Genomic DNA, 14,620 nt, shown 5'->3' on the forward strand with positions numbered 1-14,620 from the left:
AGGGGAGCGTCGGGACAGGGGGTTGATTAAATCCATTTATTTATAAACGAACGGGAACAAAAGCGAGAAAAACAGGACGGCAAAAAACTCGAACTAAGGGCGCAGGCAGGCTGGCAAAACAGAAAGCAAAACACTATGGACAGGCTGGCAGGAAAACACGGAGCTGAGGGACTCGGGGCAAGACGGGACTACGAAACAACAATACGATAGAGACAATATGACATGACGTGACAGAGACAATGATCCGACACGGGCTGTAACAGACACTAGGCTTAAATACATTCACAAACTAATCAAACTAACACATGGCAGCTGGGCAGGGACAACAGGCAAAGGGAGCAGATTGGAGGACACGAGGCGCAGGTAACAGACAGGTGGACTAAATCAAAACTAACGCAGGCAGACGCGACAGGGGCAGAAACCGGAACTATAAACGTAAACAGAAACAGAACCCCTCAAAATAAACCCACAACCCAACAAACCATGACAGCTAACTAGCTAATAGTTGATCTTCTGTCGAGCGTGTACTTTTTTGCTATAGCTAATTGAGAATTAGGTGTCTGGAGCAAAACCCGATTTGTGAGTGCACGTCACCCTTGATGTGAAATCAACGGCGCATGCGTCCGATGAGCGATCACGCTCGCTACGCTAACAAGAAGTCACCTCGCACGCCACCCTTAACAACGCATCTCGCCCATCCCATTCACCCACCCCGACGTTTTGCGCCGGTAACCCTCCCCGTGTCCCCCAGCCGACTGCATCGCCAATTACGGCGGCCAGGTGGACAATAAGCAGAGCGGGCTCCTGGCGCCCGAGCCGCTCTTGTACGGCGACGTGGACCTGTCCAACAAGATCAACGAGATGAAGACCTTCAATAGCCCCAACCTGAAGGACGGGCGCTCGGCGGGCGGGCCCACGCCGTACGCCACCACGCAGCTCATCCAGTCGGCCATCCTGAGCAACAACGAGCGCGGGGAGCCCAACGACAAGCATTGCTGGAAGCCCGTCATGCCGCCCAAACAGGAAACGCAGTACAGCATCATGGAGCAAAACAAGCTGAACAAGGGTGAGTGTGAGGAGACGCCGTCTCGCGAGCGGACCCCAAAAGCCTTCGCTGTCCTCCTTCAACCTTTCCGCTGTGGGAGTCCATCAAGGGCTCACCTTCGCGCGTCGCACTTTGTGTTCCAGCCCGCAAGCTTTGTGTGCGTGTGCGTGTTGCTGTGAGGCGTTCATCTAACCCGGGGGGGGGGGGGGGTCCAATGTACCTGAACGGACAGCAGGGCTTTATGCTCCATTCCAATTTTTGGCTGGGTGGTTCACATCTCCGAATAAATGCTCCTGACCCGTACGTGATCTGCGCGTCAACTATAACGGGCGCAAAACGATCGAGGGCACCGCGATATCATCGGAACAAAAATATAGATGTACTAAAGGTATTAAAATACTAAAACGGACTAACATGTAGCATTCGTCAATATCGTCTTCTTGAAATAACTTATATAACTTTGTTCATTTCGGTAGAAAAGTCATTTTTTTCTTTGATATTTTGTTTGTTTAGCTTCAGCATGTCTGTTTTGCTCCTCTTCTCGATCTTCCAAAGCGGTTTTGTTTTCCATTGTTACCTGATTGTGTATTATTTCACTTGTCACTGATACTAAAAAAAAAAAAAAATGCAGAGTTGATGTTGTTTCGGGCCTAAAGGTAGCAAGATCACACAAGTCCAAAAAAAAAACATTGCGACGCACTTTCATTTGAAAGTAAATATGTGCAAAAATGATGTGTTTGGGACGCCGGCAAACGAGGGCATTTCACACATTTTCAATTCATTTTGATGAATGATGACGAATGAATTGTGTTCCTCAAGTTTGGACGCCATTGAAAGGAACGGTGCTTTTTTTGTCAATCAGATCGTTACAGAGGCGGCGACCCGCCCACCATGCCGCCCACCATCCCCTACAACCACACCCACGACAGCCACACCGGGGGCTCCTACAACAGCTCGGATCGAGGCAGCAGCAGCACCTCGGGTAAGGCGCACGTCCCGTTTCGGTCGGCGTCGCGACTTGTCCCTCCGCAAATAAATGAACAGCCTTTGCACGGGATTCGGATCGTTTCTGGGTCGTTTAATTCCACATCGTGCTCGGACTGTGGTCACAAAGTGTGAAAACCATGCTGAAATTTGACAGGGGTGAAATTTCAGCTCCCTGGCATTTTCTTTCCCTTTGTTGTAAAGATCCAAGGATTGGACAAAATACCACACAAGGGTTCCCCCCAGTAGTCATCCAACCAGCAGGGGGCGACACATAGTTAAATTCCTCAAATAACAAGTAAACACTTAAAAGAACTGATCAAATTGAGAAAAGAAAGTACAAGAAATAGATTTTAGAATTTTACGTCACTAAAAAATGAGTTAACTGTCATTTCAGTGTCAATAGAAATCATTTTCTTATATGGTCATTCAACAAGCAAATATTCAACTTCAATTGTCAATTCATTCGCTAAGTATGTATAAATAAACAGTTGTTGCGTTAAAGTTATAAAGTAATAAATGATGAAATTTTCAAGTAATTTAGATGGGGGGTGTTGTGGGGACCCTCGAAATGCACAATACGCGCGAGGACACAGCGGGCGGCCAAAGGCAATCGCCTGCGGGGAAAGAAGAAGAATAAAGGGCCATTCCGAGTCAGAATGATTGACAGCCGGCTAGCGGAGCGTGAACTGACGGCGGAATAAATGCATGAATAATAGTTGAAAGGCGTCCGCGCGTAATGACGAGCGCGCCGCGCCCCCGCCCCAGTCAGAAAACAACAACAACAAAATCCTCCAATTAGCGCTAAGCGCGCCGACCAATGAGCTGTGAGGCCTAATGAGTGCCAGCGGAAATGGAAAATCACAATGGATGCGTGGCATTAAGGGCGCCAGCCTTGCGTGGCGTCTCCAAAACGCCTTAGCATTTGTCCTTGTCCCCGCCAAGACACCAGACGCCCCCCCCCCCCCCCCCCCCCCCCCCGATAGAATTAGGCGCCACTTGCGCAATTAAAGCAAAGGCAATTTACAGAAATGTCCAAACGGTGCAACGACTTGGAAAAAATCAAATCGCGAAACAAGACGGCTTTCGTGTTTGATGCACGAGGGACAAATTAGAAAGCTTGGCAAAATCTGCGCGCTTGTGCTAGAACTCAATGACAGCAAATTATATTAGCGCAGTACCCCAAAATGAGCGCAAAGCATTTTGGGATTGAAACAACAACAAATTAAAAAAAAGGACTTGAAACAACATGCATGAAACAACTTGGAACTACATTTGTGGTGGTATTTCTTGCTGGATTTGATCAAGCATGTATCTATTAGATTTTCGGTTCCCTGCAAAAAATTGTGCATCTGTTTAAAATTTAGAGAGATTAAAAACAAAACAAAAAAACAACTATTTTGCAGCGGGGACACTAGAATAAAATTTAGTAATAAATTGTTTCATCTTCCATTTCATTGGCTCTTAATTTGAAAACAAGCACTATATACGCAAGTATATACTTTTATATATGTATATTAACGAAAAGGGGACGTGACGTGAATTTTTTTGTGCGCTGTTGCGGAGCAGGCAGCCAGGGTCACAAGAGTCGGACACGCGCCCCCAAAGCGGGGAAACCGAGCACAATGAATTGGGCCGAGCACCTGCCTCCCCCGCCCGCCAACCCGTCGCGCAACGCCGACGACTACTCGCTGTCACTGGAAGAAAGGTACCACGCCCCCCCCCCCCCCCCCCCATCTGCTCGAATCTTTAGCGGATGTTAAAAAAGGCCGCGTGAATAACGAGGCCGCACCGGCAGCCGCGGGCCAGACGGGCCGCCCTCCCACATGTACCTGCAGCCCGACGAGCTGGAGGACGACATGGACGTGGACGTGGACATGGACATGGAGATGGAGCGGGGCCCCACCCCTCCCGTCCGCGGCAGCGCCTCCTCGCCCGCCGCCGTCTCCTACAGCCACCAGTCCACGGCCACGCTCACGCCCTCGCCGCAGGAGGAGATGACGCCCATGCTGCAGCAGCCGCCCAACGCCCGAGAGCGCAGGTAGACCCCCCCCCCCCTCGGTCATATTTAACTTTAGAACGGGTGGATTTTAAACACTGTTTTACCGCGTTCCCTCATGACAAGGCGCCGTCGCTGTCTATCGGATTTTCAAATGTCATTTGTAATCGCATCCAATTCATTCTTCTTAATCGGCCGTTTTGGGAGAAGAGCTCTTAAAAGAAGGGCATCGCGGCTGCTCGGGTAACAAGCGGTCGGGGTTCACGGGTCTGAGCACCCGCGGCGCCAGGGGGACAACTTTGCGGTGGGGCCCGAGCGTCTTTTGTCCCGCGTCCTTCAATGTCCCCCCGCCTTTGGTCTTCCAGGCGCCACGCCGTCAGCCCCCCGCCCCCTCCCAGGCCCCTCTCGCCCTCGCGCGCCTACGGCTACGCGGACACGGACGGCATGGAGGACGAGGAGGATGAGGTCATACCCGAGGAGGAGGAGGAGGAGGAGGACACGGACGGCGAGGCGTCCGAGACGCGCTACCACCACACGCACCCCCACGCCCGGCCGCAGATGCGCCGGCTGCCGCCGCGGGGCGTGGGGCGGACGCCGGCGTCCAGCACGGGCGACCTGGAGAGCTCGGTGACGGGCTCCATGATCAACGGCTGGGGCTCCGCCTCCGAGGAAGACAACGTCTCCTCGGGGAGGTCCAGCGCCGTCAGCTCGTCCGACGGCTCCTTCTTCACCGACGCCGACTTTGCGCAGGCGGTGGCCGCCGCCGCCGAGTACTCGGGTCTCCGGGCGGCCAAGCGCGCCGCCACGCAAGGACAGGAAGGTGCGTCGCGTGCCGGGCCGTCAAGTGGGACTCCGGGGCCCCGGCAGGGTTGGGATCCGGGGCCGGGTGGCCGCGCAACCCCCGTAAGTTTCCCCTGCTTTTTATGCTTTTCTCAGCGCGGAAATACCAAAACAAGCCGGCGGGCCGGCGCCCCGGCAGCCCGGCGTCCACGGACGGCAGCGTGAGCGTGGCGGCCGCGCACAGGAGGCCTCCCAAGAAGCAGAAGCAGCACCCGCCGGCGGGGAGCCAGCGCCGCGAGGCCTACAACGAAGGTAGCGCGCCTCCGCCGCTCCTCCTTGCAAACGCTGACCTCGGCTTCCTTTTGGCGAGCCGCGATTTGAGCCGGCCTCACTTTCTCTAGTCAAAATAAATCAAGAATGATATATACTGTGACGCCCCAAATATATGTGTATAGGATGCGGCCTTCATTTTGGGGTCAAATTGTGGTATTTTCTATGTTTCTGGTGTTTCCAGACATCTGAATGATTCGATTTTTGATTTGCTCCCATAAGGTTTGATAAAATTGCTGAAAATGGCCTTTTCCTGTGGCGGCCGGTTGCCCCGCCTCTTTGAGCGTCTCGTTTGGCTTTTGTTTGCACAGTCCACGTGGAAGAAAATGCCACAGTGCTTCAAACGCCTTTTGTCTTTTGTCTGCCGTTGCGATGGTTCGCTCACAGTTTGTGTGCATTGACCAGCTTGTTTTGTTTCTTTGTTTTTTTTTTCCTAACACGTTGCGCTTTCGCTTCCTCAGACCTTCCGCCGCCACCCATTCCTCCGCCGGCGGTGCTCAAGTCCCCCACGCACCCCTCCAGGGGGGCGGCGGAGGGCCGGGGGGTGGTCTCCCCCAAATCGGGAGAGCGGCGAGGGGCGGCGGGGGCCCCCCGACCCCGAGACGCTTCGGACCCCGGGACCAGCTCGTCGGAACGCGGGGAGGCCCGGGAGAGGCAGAGGCCGCCGGCGGGCAAAGGCGGCCACAGGGGGCGCCAGCAAGCGGGTACGCGGCCGGTCGGCCATCTCGCGCTTTTCAGCTTTGAGAGTCAGACTCGTCCCCCACGTGACATTTGCTAGGAATGTTTGTCGAGACGTCGTCGGGACGGGCGGGTTAAAGCTTATTCTAAAACTCCAAAAAAGAACCCTCATTTTAGCGCAGTTACATGTTGCAATTACGCTTCACGTGAGAAAAACATTAGTTCATCATACGTATACGCAATTACACTTAGAAAATTCGAGTTGAACTCATTCAATGCCAGAAAGGTATTTTGACATCCCAGAAACTTAAGTATTAAATCGATACTTAGGTGCATTAAGGACATTTTATTTTAGCGCAGTTACATGCTGCAATTACGCTTCACGTGAGAAAAACATTAGTTCATACGTATACACAATTACACTTAAAAAATTTGAGTTGAACTCGTTCGATGCCAGAAACGTATTTCGACATCCCAGATACTGAAGTATTAAATCGATACTTGAGTACATTGAGGAGATGGATTTCCAGATGCTTAAGTATTAAATCCGTTATTTTGCCGTCAAGTGACTTCCCACGCCCCCGTTTGAGAAGTTTTGTGTCCGGCTTAGCTGCGGAACGGAAAGGCATTCCAGGAAGCGGCGCCCCAGGTTCCGACGGCTTTGCCCCTCGTATGAAAAGCGCGCTTCCCGGCCTCGGAAGCCTTCCGTTTAGATTGGCGAAGTCTCCCGAGCGCGGGGCGAGGCCCGCTCGCCCGCCCGCTCGCCCGCCCGCTCGCCCGCCCGCCCGCTCGCTCGCCCGCCCGCCCGCCCCTGACGTCTGTCGCGTCCGACAGGTCCGGAGGACGTCCCGCCCTACAGCCGACCGCAGTTCCCGGCGCTGGGCGGGCCGCGAGAGCCCGGCTCCTCCGGCTCCGTGTCCTCCAGGGGCTCGGGGGGCCGGCGGAGAGGCGGGGCGGCCCGCCGGAACCCGGCCGAGCTCCCGGCTGGAAGCCAAGAGCTGGAGGTAGCCCGTCTCGGCGCCGGCCGTCCTCGTCCTCGTCCTCGTCCTCGTCCTCCTCCTCATGCTCCTTGCCCTTCTTTTCCAGATGCTGGAAAGCTGAAGATGAAAACCTTTTTTTTTTTTTTTTTTCCCGTTTGCCGAGCACCCCGGTTTTGGTTTTTGCGTGTTTTGGAAATGCCTCAGTATTCTGCCGCCGCTCATCCCGGCGTTTCTTTACATCCGGAAAACTGCTGATGTCCTCTCTTTTTTTTTCTTCTAATTTATCACACCGGTGGGGAGATAAGGAAAAGAAAAAGTGGACCGCAAGGATATTTATGTCGAATTCCGACGCAACGTGGAGGAGAAGAAAGAAAAGAAAAGAAAAGAAAAAAAAAGGCTTCTTTTGGCGGAGTGGCTCGGCGCACACATGCAAGCCAAGAGGCCCGGACTTTCACTGTGTAAATATACGTACGTGTCATGTCGTCCCATCGTGGTACCTCAATTTGCCCCTCCCCCTTTTTAGGACTTTATTTTTATTGCCAATCCTAATTTTATTATGCCAGTAAATATTTCATCATTTCCCTCCGTATTTGTAAAATGCAATATTATTTAGCAACCCAAGAGTGTGCCGCCTCGGGATTTGTCTTTTTTTCATATATATATATATATATATATATATATATATATATATATAATTTTTTTTTTTTTGAGATGCACTGTTATGTGCGGTGGCCCTGAAGAAGTGCAAATCACCCCAAAAATAAAAAAGCAAACAAAAAAGCAAAAAAAAAAAAGCACATTACAAAAGACAAAAGATACCGGCAAATCAAAAATCAATGACAAACCAAGAAGTGAGAGAAAATGAGTCCATGCGTCACAAAAGAAAACAAGCCAACTGCGATGATTTAGCCCATTCTGCAAATGGCAGACAAACAAAATGAATGGCAAAAAAGAAATTTGCAGTTGTGTTTTTTTGCATTGCATCTTTTGCAATGTGTTTTTATTTTCTCTTTTGCTTCTTTTACTTTTTTTTATGATTTCTGTTTTGCAGTTGTGTTTTGTCTTTTTTTCTTGTTTTGCAGATCATTTTTTGGCATTTTGTAATTTTTTGTTGCTTTTTTTCCCCCAATTCCTCATTTTTCTTTGTGTTTTGTCTTTTTGTTTTTTTTTTGTACTTCAGGGCCACCGTAGTTGTTCTGCTTTTTTTTTGTCTATTTTTCTTTGACATTGGTTTTAAAAGCACAATCACTAAACTTTATTTGAGACCATTCTATCTATTAACTTTTTTTTGTCTTACCTATCGCAGGGAAACGCAGGTATAGGCAAAATGATGAAGATGATGATGATGATGATGATGTTTGTAAGGTTAGTGGGTTTTTTCGAAGGCACGCCTCCATCTTCGGTTGTCAAGTGACAAGCAAAAAAAAACAAGAACCATTGATGTAAGTCACAGCTGCAATGTAAATATTTTGGGGGCTTTGACCTTTGACCTTGATATCCGCGACCGCACATCGAAAGGCTTCCGTTTGCCAAGCGAAATGCACTTAAAAGAATGCGGAGTCACTTTTGAGGCAAGGGGGGGGAAGCGGACGAATGATGAAGGGCCGTCCGTCTTTTTCGAAGGGAGTCAAAAGGGTGCTGTCGTTTATTCGTAGGACATCTGCAAACATTTGTTTCGTAACGCAAAAAAAAACAAAAACAAATGAGAAAAACCACCAAAAAAATGGATGAATAATAAATGGAAAAAAATCATACAATTGCCTGCTTTTCTTTCTTTTTCTTTTGTTTTTTAATCTGTGAAACACTTCTGATTGATACGCTTGATCATTTTGTTGACAAGTTGACAGTTTTCCTGGATTTGTTTTTGGCGGCCTCGCGCGTTGATGACAACGTTCAAAGAGACATTTTCACCTGCTTTCCACGGATAAAACGGCATTAGGAGCACCGTATTCAATCCGAAATGACCAAAACCAATATATTGGCGCAACCTATCTCGCCATCAGTCGCGAGAAAGCTGAGCGCGCTACGGTCTGACTTTGCGATTTACAAAATGAGAAAAAAATTCAAACGTTGCTAAGCAAGACGGGTCCCCGTTGGCGAGTTTGAGGCAAGTGAGTCCCGAGTGGGAAAAGCGGCCACTCCGTTGTCATCGAGGTCCTGGAGGTCCCGGTCCAGTCCCGAGCACCAGACGGTCCGGAGGAGGCGGTCCGAGCGCGGGTCTCGGTCGCGCGCCCGTCCGCTGGGCCGGACTCGCTCCTGATCTCCGTATGCTCCCGAGTCTGTTGACGCTCTCTTCTTCTTTTTTTTTTGCCAAAAATGACTAAGGCATTGCTTTTTTTCCCCCTAAAAATGAAACCCATTGCTGTAGTAACCTGCAAAAACGAAAAAAAAGAAAAGAAAAATGAAGGCGCAAATGGAGAGAAGAAGAGACACGAAGTAAAGGGCAAGCCATTTGTCACCCCAAGATCATCCGTCTCCTGACATTTTCAGATTGTATTAACCTTTCTGCTGCCTTTGGCCCTGCTCATTACTATTTATTATCTTTTTGTATTATTATTAAGGCGGTAACATAATAATCAATAGAGACGACCATCAGCCAATCACCATCATCTCCAAGTGCGGAAAGGATCAACTACTTGCTTGGGATTGGCTGTTTTAATCTGTGTTACGCGTGCGCTTCAACATGCCGCCACTAGATGGCGGCAGACAAGGTGAGAAAAGTTTTGAAGCCCAATCAATTAGCACCCCCGCACCTGCAATCAAAATGGAAATGTGTGTGTGTGTGTGTGTATGCACCCCCCGCCCCGTTTATTTGCGTATTAAACCCTTACTCATTAGCCTCATGTTGAGAAGCTAGCTTGCGTTGGGAATAGCAACATTGGATTAGTTTTACAAAGCCAATTTGACGCTACGGTTTTTTTCTATTAGCACATCAGGAAAAAGGGACGATTATTTCAATAGGTACATTTGCACACAAAATCACCGGGTAGCAGTTAGTTGGGGGTTTCCCCCCCGCAAATATAGACCAAAAAAATGTCAATGTATAGAAAGGGTTTTTTGTTGTTGTTGCTGATACGTGTGTGTGTGTGTATATAGTCACGTTTTTTAAGAAAAAAAGCCTTACATGGTGGTTTTTAATGACTGTACTGGCTGATTTTCGGTTTTTTTCCATTGAATTTGCATGACTTAAGAACAATCATAAAGAAAATGAGTCAGAGACCTTTTTGAAAAATACTTTATTTGATATTGAGGCGGGTACAAGGGAAAGCCAGAGAAGATTTTTTTTTTTTTTTTTTTAATCTTCCAGGAAGGAGGGAGCGTGTCTTTTTGGACATGCAAGTGAAGAAGAGCAAAAGGACAACGAGGAAGAGGACGGGACTGACAAAGGACGGCCCGTCCACACTGTACACACCACTTTTTCAACAGCATTTTTCTTTCATTTTTTTGTTTGTTTTGTTTTTACAAAAAAAGGCATAACACACAAAGGCTACAAAGAAGCATCGATATCGGGGTTAAAAAAAAAAAAACAAAATGAAAGGAGGATGAGGACTTTCGTCTCCCGGCGCCGCCCCGCGCACTCAAAACATTTGAGAAGCACAAACCTTATGCATTTCCACAATAGACTTGTCATCCTTTTTTTTTTTTTTTTGCTTGAAATAAATACAAAAGGAGTTTTGTGGCGTCACAATTATCGGATATTAGAAATCTCAATTTGGTCTTCTTTTCTGGGCTTATGGATACAATGTATATGTATACATATATAAATCTCCACATATATACATAAAGAGCATGGAAATGTAAAAGAACCTGAGATACTGTGCTGCACCTCATTTCCACCGTGCGTGCCGCGTCCCATCAAAGCCAAAAACAAACACCGTAAAAAAAGACACACACAAAAAATAACAAGCACAAAAAATGGCCGACGTGCTCGTTCAGCAGCAGTTTTGCTTACGGGCAAACCAACACGTGCCCGCGTGAGTGTGTGTGTGTGTGTGTGTGTGTGTGTGTGTGTGTGTATCGTCCCCACCAACAAGCTGAAGCTTCTTAACCCATTCAATCCCAAAGACGTCATTTGCTGTTTTTTTGCAGTCCAGAAATTGCATCATTTTTTTTCCAAGTGCTGAAACATCATCCCAGTGTGGTCAAATGAATATTAGGAAAACAATAACAACAAGAAAAAAGCCAAAACCCTCAAATGAGTAAACGCTGGACGTAAAGTGACAGTTTTGTCTCCCGACTTCCTGGCAACTTTCAAAATAAAACAAAAGGTACCATCCTCTTCTTTTACAGTACGCAATCTTTTTTCTTCTTCATGTCAGCAGGAGCTATGGTCGTTTTTTTTTGTGCTTATCACCAAAAACCTTGCAGTGCAAAAAAACAATAATAATAATTACAATAATTAACTATGAACAGATTGTTAAAAAAAAAAACTACAATTTTTATGGCACAGCAGCCTCACCATTCACATATAGTACAATTATTAAAAAAAAAAAAAAATCAACAGTTGGAAGCTTGCATAGCAACAGCAAGTTGAAAGAAGATATTTACAAAGAAATGAAAAGATTTAAAAAATAAAAAAGGGCCGTCACAAGAACGTGTTTTTCGGGACACGCACATAAATTCAAATGAAAAAAACATACAATAAGAGTTTTTGTCAAAGACCAAAAGAAGCCAGATGTACAACATGTCTTTGTTTTATACATGGCGCGGCCGTCGTGTCCGCCGTCCGCCCGTCCGCCCGAGACGTCGCCTCCGCGCGCTTTGCTTTTTTTCGTTTAGTTTTTGATTCTCAGCCAGGTGAAGCACTCTGTGAAGGGAAAACAACAACAACAACAAAACAGGTTTCACAATAGGATTTCCATTTGTGGCTTCAAAACAGCAGAAGGCTTCAAAAGTTGGTTCTGAAGCTCGAGGTAGGGCTCCAAACTTGGCTGAGGGTTTCAAACTAAGGTTATGGTTTCAAATTCAGGTTTCAAACCGAGGATGGCCTTTCAAACTTGGGGTAGGCTTTCAGATCAGGACTTCCAAAAATAGGCTTTCAAAAAGGATTAGGGCTTCAAACGAAGAAGGGTTTCAAACTAGCGTTGTGGATTCTTTTTCCGAAGCGCGATACCAACGCCCTGACGGAATAATGAGCGATGTGAAGCCCCGCCCCTTCCAAGGTTTCAAAGAAACATTTCTAACAAGGGTAAGGGGTCAAGTTTGGGCTTTAGTAGGGATTTCAACTCATTTCAAAGTATTTTAAAAGTCCGGTTCCAAAATTCGGGGTTCACAGCGAGGTCTCAAAAAGGATTAGGGCTTCAAATACGGTTTCAAGTAGGGTTCTGAGTTAAAATCAGGGTTTCAGATAAACATTTCTAACTCGGGTAAGGGATCAAAGTAGGGTTTTCATCTAGTTTCAAAGTCAGGTTCCAAAATTCAAAGTAGTTTTTCAAACCCGGGGTCGAGTTTTGGACTCGGCTTTCCAATTTCGCGTGATCCAATTCTGCGTTAAGGTGTGAAAGTAGGGTTTGGAAAAGGCTGGAGAGGTAGGGTCGCAAAGGTTTTTTGAAGCGCGGTAAGGATGGCCCGATGCCACGTGAAGCCCCGCCCCTCGCCGAGTGGCGTGGAAAAGAAAAAAGCACTCACATAAGTCTCCCGAGTACTGGCCTTGTCCGTTGGCGCCCAGGAAGTCGGCGTGCTCCATGGCCGTCCACTGCTGCGGCTGCCGGGGGCCGTCCGTCTTGCGGGGCCCCGTGGAGCCCTTGGACGAGCCCGCGCCCGCCCTGGGGTACGCCGGGCAGCCGTCGTCTGAACGCGAGAGCGGCTCCGTCAGCGGGGGTCCCGCCCCTCCTCCCCCCCCCCGCCCAAGACGCTTGCGATAAACGCCGCCCGCCAAACCTTGGCCGCGCCAGTGTCAGACGGCGCCATCTGTTGGCGGCGCGAGCGCCGAAGTTCTCGCGGGACCGGGAAGAACGCCGGTGACCCCTCCCTTTAAGCTACGGGAGGGCGGAGCCAAAGATGGCGTTTTGCCCCGGCAGACTTGTTTGTTTGGCCGCCTTTTCCCCATAGTGCCGTGCGGCCTCAACTTGCTCAAGCTTAATATGGGACTTCCACGATAGTGATGCTATTCTAGTCCTGTCTAGTCAAGAGTTGAAGCATTGGATCAGTGCTCCGAATTTTGCTGTATATCTGCCGCACAATAGCAAGAAATGTATTGTAGTCTAGTCCAATCAACGTATTGCATAGGCGCACGTCCCAAAACACTGACGTACTTGCCCATCTTTAATTTTGTCATAATTTTTTGCATAATAAGTCAGCGCGCGGAGCCAATTCGATCGACGACACGCCGACGGTTCCGGGAGGCGCTAGCGATCGGGCGGACGCCGCGTACCATTTTTGTGGCTTCTGCGGCCGTCGTCGTGGCCCGGTCGATCAGGTGCGTGGCGGTGATGCTCCAGGGTGGCGCGCGCCAGCGGCCTGTCGTCCGCCGGCGGGCCCGACATCGGCGGGCGCTCCAGGGAGGCCGCCTTCCGCTCCGGGGGCGCCACGGCGCCGGCCACGCAGCGGCCCGTCTGGGCCCGGGCCTGGCCCGGCGGGGGCTCGGGCGGGGGAGGTAGGTCTGTTCGACAAAGAAACATCCATGAGAAAACACATCAATGAGCGGGAGTAGATTAGAACTCTTGCCCCCGTTGGTTACGCCGGGAGCCAATCTCGTGTCTTGTAGGAGGACCCGACTCCCTCATGAAACTCACACGTGCTGTTAGGCGAATGCGAAGGTGGAGCGGGAACGCAGCGTTGCGAATCTCTAGATCTGTTTTGTAATGAATTGGAATCGTAAACTATCAAGTTTGGTCAGCTACGGGCTTCACTCAAATTGGACTTCCGGGCGCCGCTAACAGGAGGATAACCGCGGCTCTCCGTGAGACCGAGGCCAAGGGATGGAAACGGGAAGGGATAACAGTACAGTTACCGTATACGTTTGAATCATTTGAGAATTTGTGTACTGCAGTAATACGTGCAAAAGTATAAATACTTTTCACATTTCAAAAATTCAGGTACCCACGTACACACTCACTCTTGGCAGGGGCCGTTAATCGCGAAATACGAGGGATTACTGTCTTTGGGATGGAACGGGAAGCGTTTGGATATGCAAATGAGATAGCGCCCACCATCTGCAGCGCCATCTCTGCGGTGGGGCGCCGTGCCCTGGTTGCGGGGTTTGCGCGCCGGTCTGGCGGCCCGCTGGTGGCCCAAACTCTGCGTGGTTCCCACTGTGCTGCCATCTGTGGAGAACGGGCTGCCGGGTCGGTGCCTGTGGGACAGGCCTTTATCTGCGGGGAGGGAAAAAAGATAACGACAGAAAAAACGTCAACGAAGTCGGACGGCGGTCCGGAAAACCAGGTGAGCCGCGGTTACGGAAAGCCGGGAGAAGCGAGTGCGTGAGGCCCAGCCAAACCCAGGCATGCGCCATGCGCCCCCAAAGCAATCAGGAGAGCGGAAAGTAGAAGGCGCCGGCCGGTCCCGTGGGCGCACCGACCTCTTCTGGGGCGAGCGCGCCTGTTGTAGCCCGGCGCCGGGGCCCGGGCCGAGCCGCGGCGGGGAAAGATGGAGCCGTCGGACGAGCCGGCCGAGCTGGAGCGCCGGCTGGAGAAACGGCGCTCGTCCTCCGAGGCCGAGCCCCAGCCGTTGGCCATGGAGCCTGCAACAGCGCACTTCTTCAACCCGACGTCTCTCCGCCCCTTCCGCCGTCCCGCAAATGGGGCGACCCCCGCGGCGAGGGGGCCGGCCGCACCTTCGCGTTTTGCAGAGGGTTGCGCTGCTTCTTATGGGTTTTTTTTCTGC

The 14,620-nt window shown here is 49.9% G+C and overlaps 2 protein-coding genes across 9 annotated transcripts in view; one reads left to right on the forward strand and one right to left on the reverse strand.

Moving 5' to 3' along the window:
* robo1 (roundabout, axon guidance receptor, homolog 1 (Drosophila)) overlaps window positions 1–8,553 on the forward strand; it is a 161,972-nt gene extending 153,419 nt beyond the window's left edge. For all 4 annotated transcript variants that reach the window (XM_088426899.1, XM_088426900.1, XM_088426898.1 and 1 more), the window contains 9 exons: window positions 752–1,066; window positions 1,908–2,027; window positions 3,599–3,737; window positions 3,828–4,070; window positions 4,394–4,848; window positions 4,965–5,120; window positions 5,600–5,842; window positions 6,651–6,820; window positions 6,903–8,553. In XM_088426899.1, coding sequence (XP_088283025.1) covers window positions 752–1,066; window positions 1,908–2,027; window positions 3,599–3,737; window positions 3,828–4,070; window positions 4,394–4,848; window positions 4,965–5,120; window positions 5,600–5,842; window positions 6,651–6,820; window positions 6,903–6,917 — 1,856 coding nt within the window. In that variant the 3' untranslated portion in view covers window positions 6,918–8,553. The remainder of the gene's footprint in view (window positions 1–751; window positions 1,067–1,907; window positions 2,028–3,598; window positions 3,738–3,827; window positions 4,071–4,393; window positions 4,849–4,964; window positions 5,121–5,599; window positions 5,843–6,650; window positions 6,821–6,902) is intronic.
* A 1,462-nt stretch (window positions 8,554–10,015) lies between these two features.
* Window positions 10,016–14,620, reverse strand: part of robo2 (roundabout, axon guidance receptor, homolog 2 (Drosophila)) — a 248,807-nt gene continuing 244,202 nt past the window's right edge. For 4 of the 5 annotated variants that reach the window (XM_088426910.1, XM_088426911.1, XM_088426913.1 and 1 more), the window contains 5 exons: window positions 14,316–14,477; window positions 13,948–14,109; window positions 13,170–13,397; window positions 12,425–12,586; window positions 10,016–11,603 (listed from right to left, as the gene is read on the reverse strand). In XM_088426910.1, coding sequence (XP_088283036.1) covers window positions 11,602–11,603; window positions 12,425–12,586; window positions 13,170–13,397; window positions 13,948–14,109; window positions 14,316–14,477 — 716 coding nt within the window. In that variant the 3' untranslated portion in view covers window positions 10,016–11,601. The remainder of the gene's footprint in view (window positions 11,604–12,424; window positions 12,587–13,169; window positions 13,398–13,947; window positions 14,110–14,315; window positions 14,478–14,620) is intronic. The other variant, XM_088426912.1, reaches the window with a different exon arrangement.

Source organism: Hippichthys cyanospilos, chromosome 11 (genome assembly GCF_059441005.1).
Source record: "Hippichthys cyanospilos isolate Australia breed blue-spotted pipefish chromosome 11, RoL_Hcya_1.0, whole genome shotgun sequence".
Taxonomy (NCBI): Eukaryota; Metazoa; Chordata; class Actinopteri; order Syngnathiformes; family Syngnathidae; genus Hippichthys; species Hippichthys cyanospilos.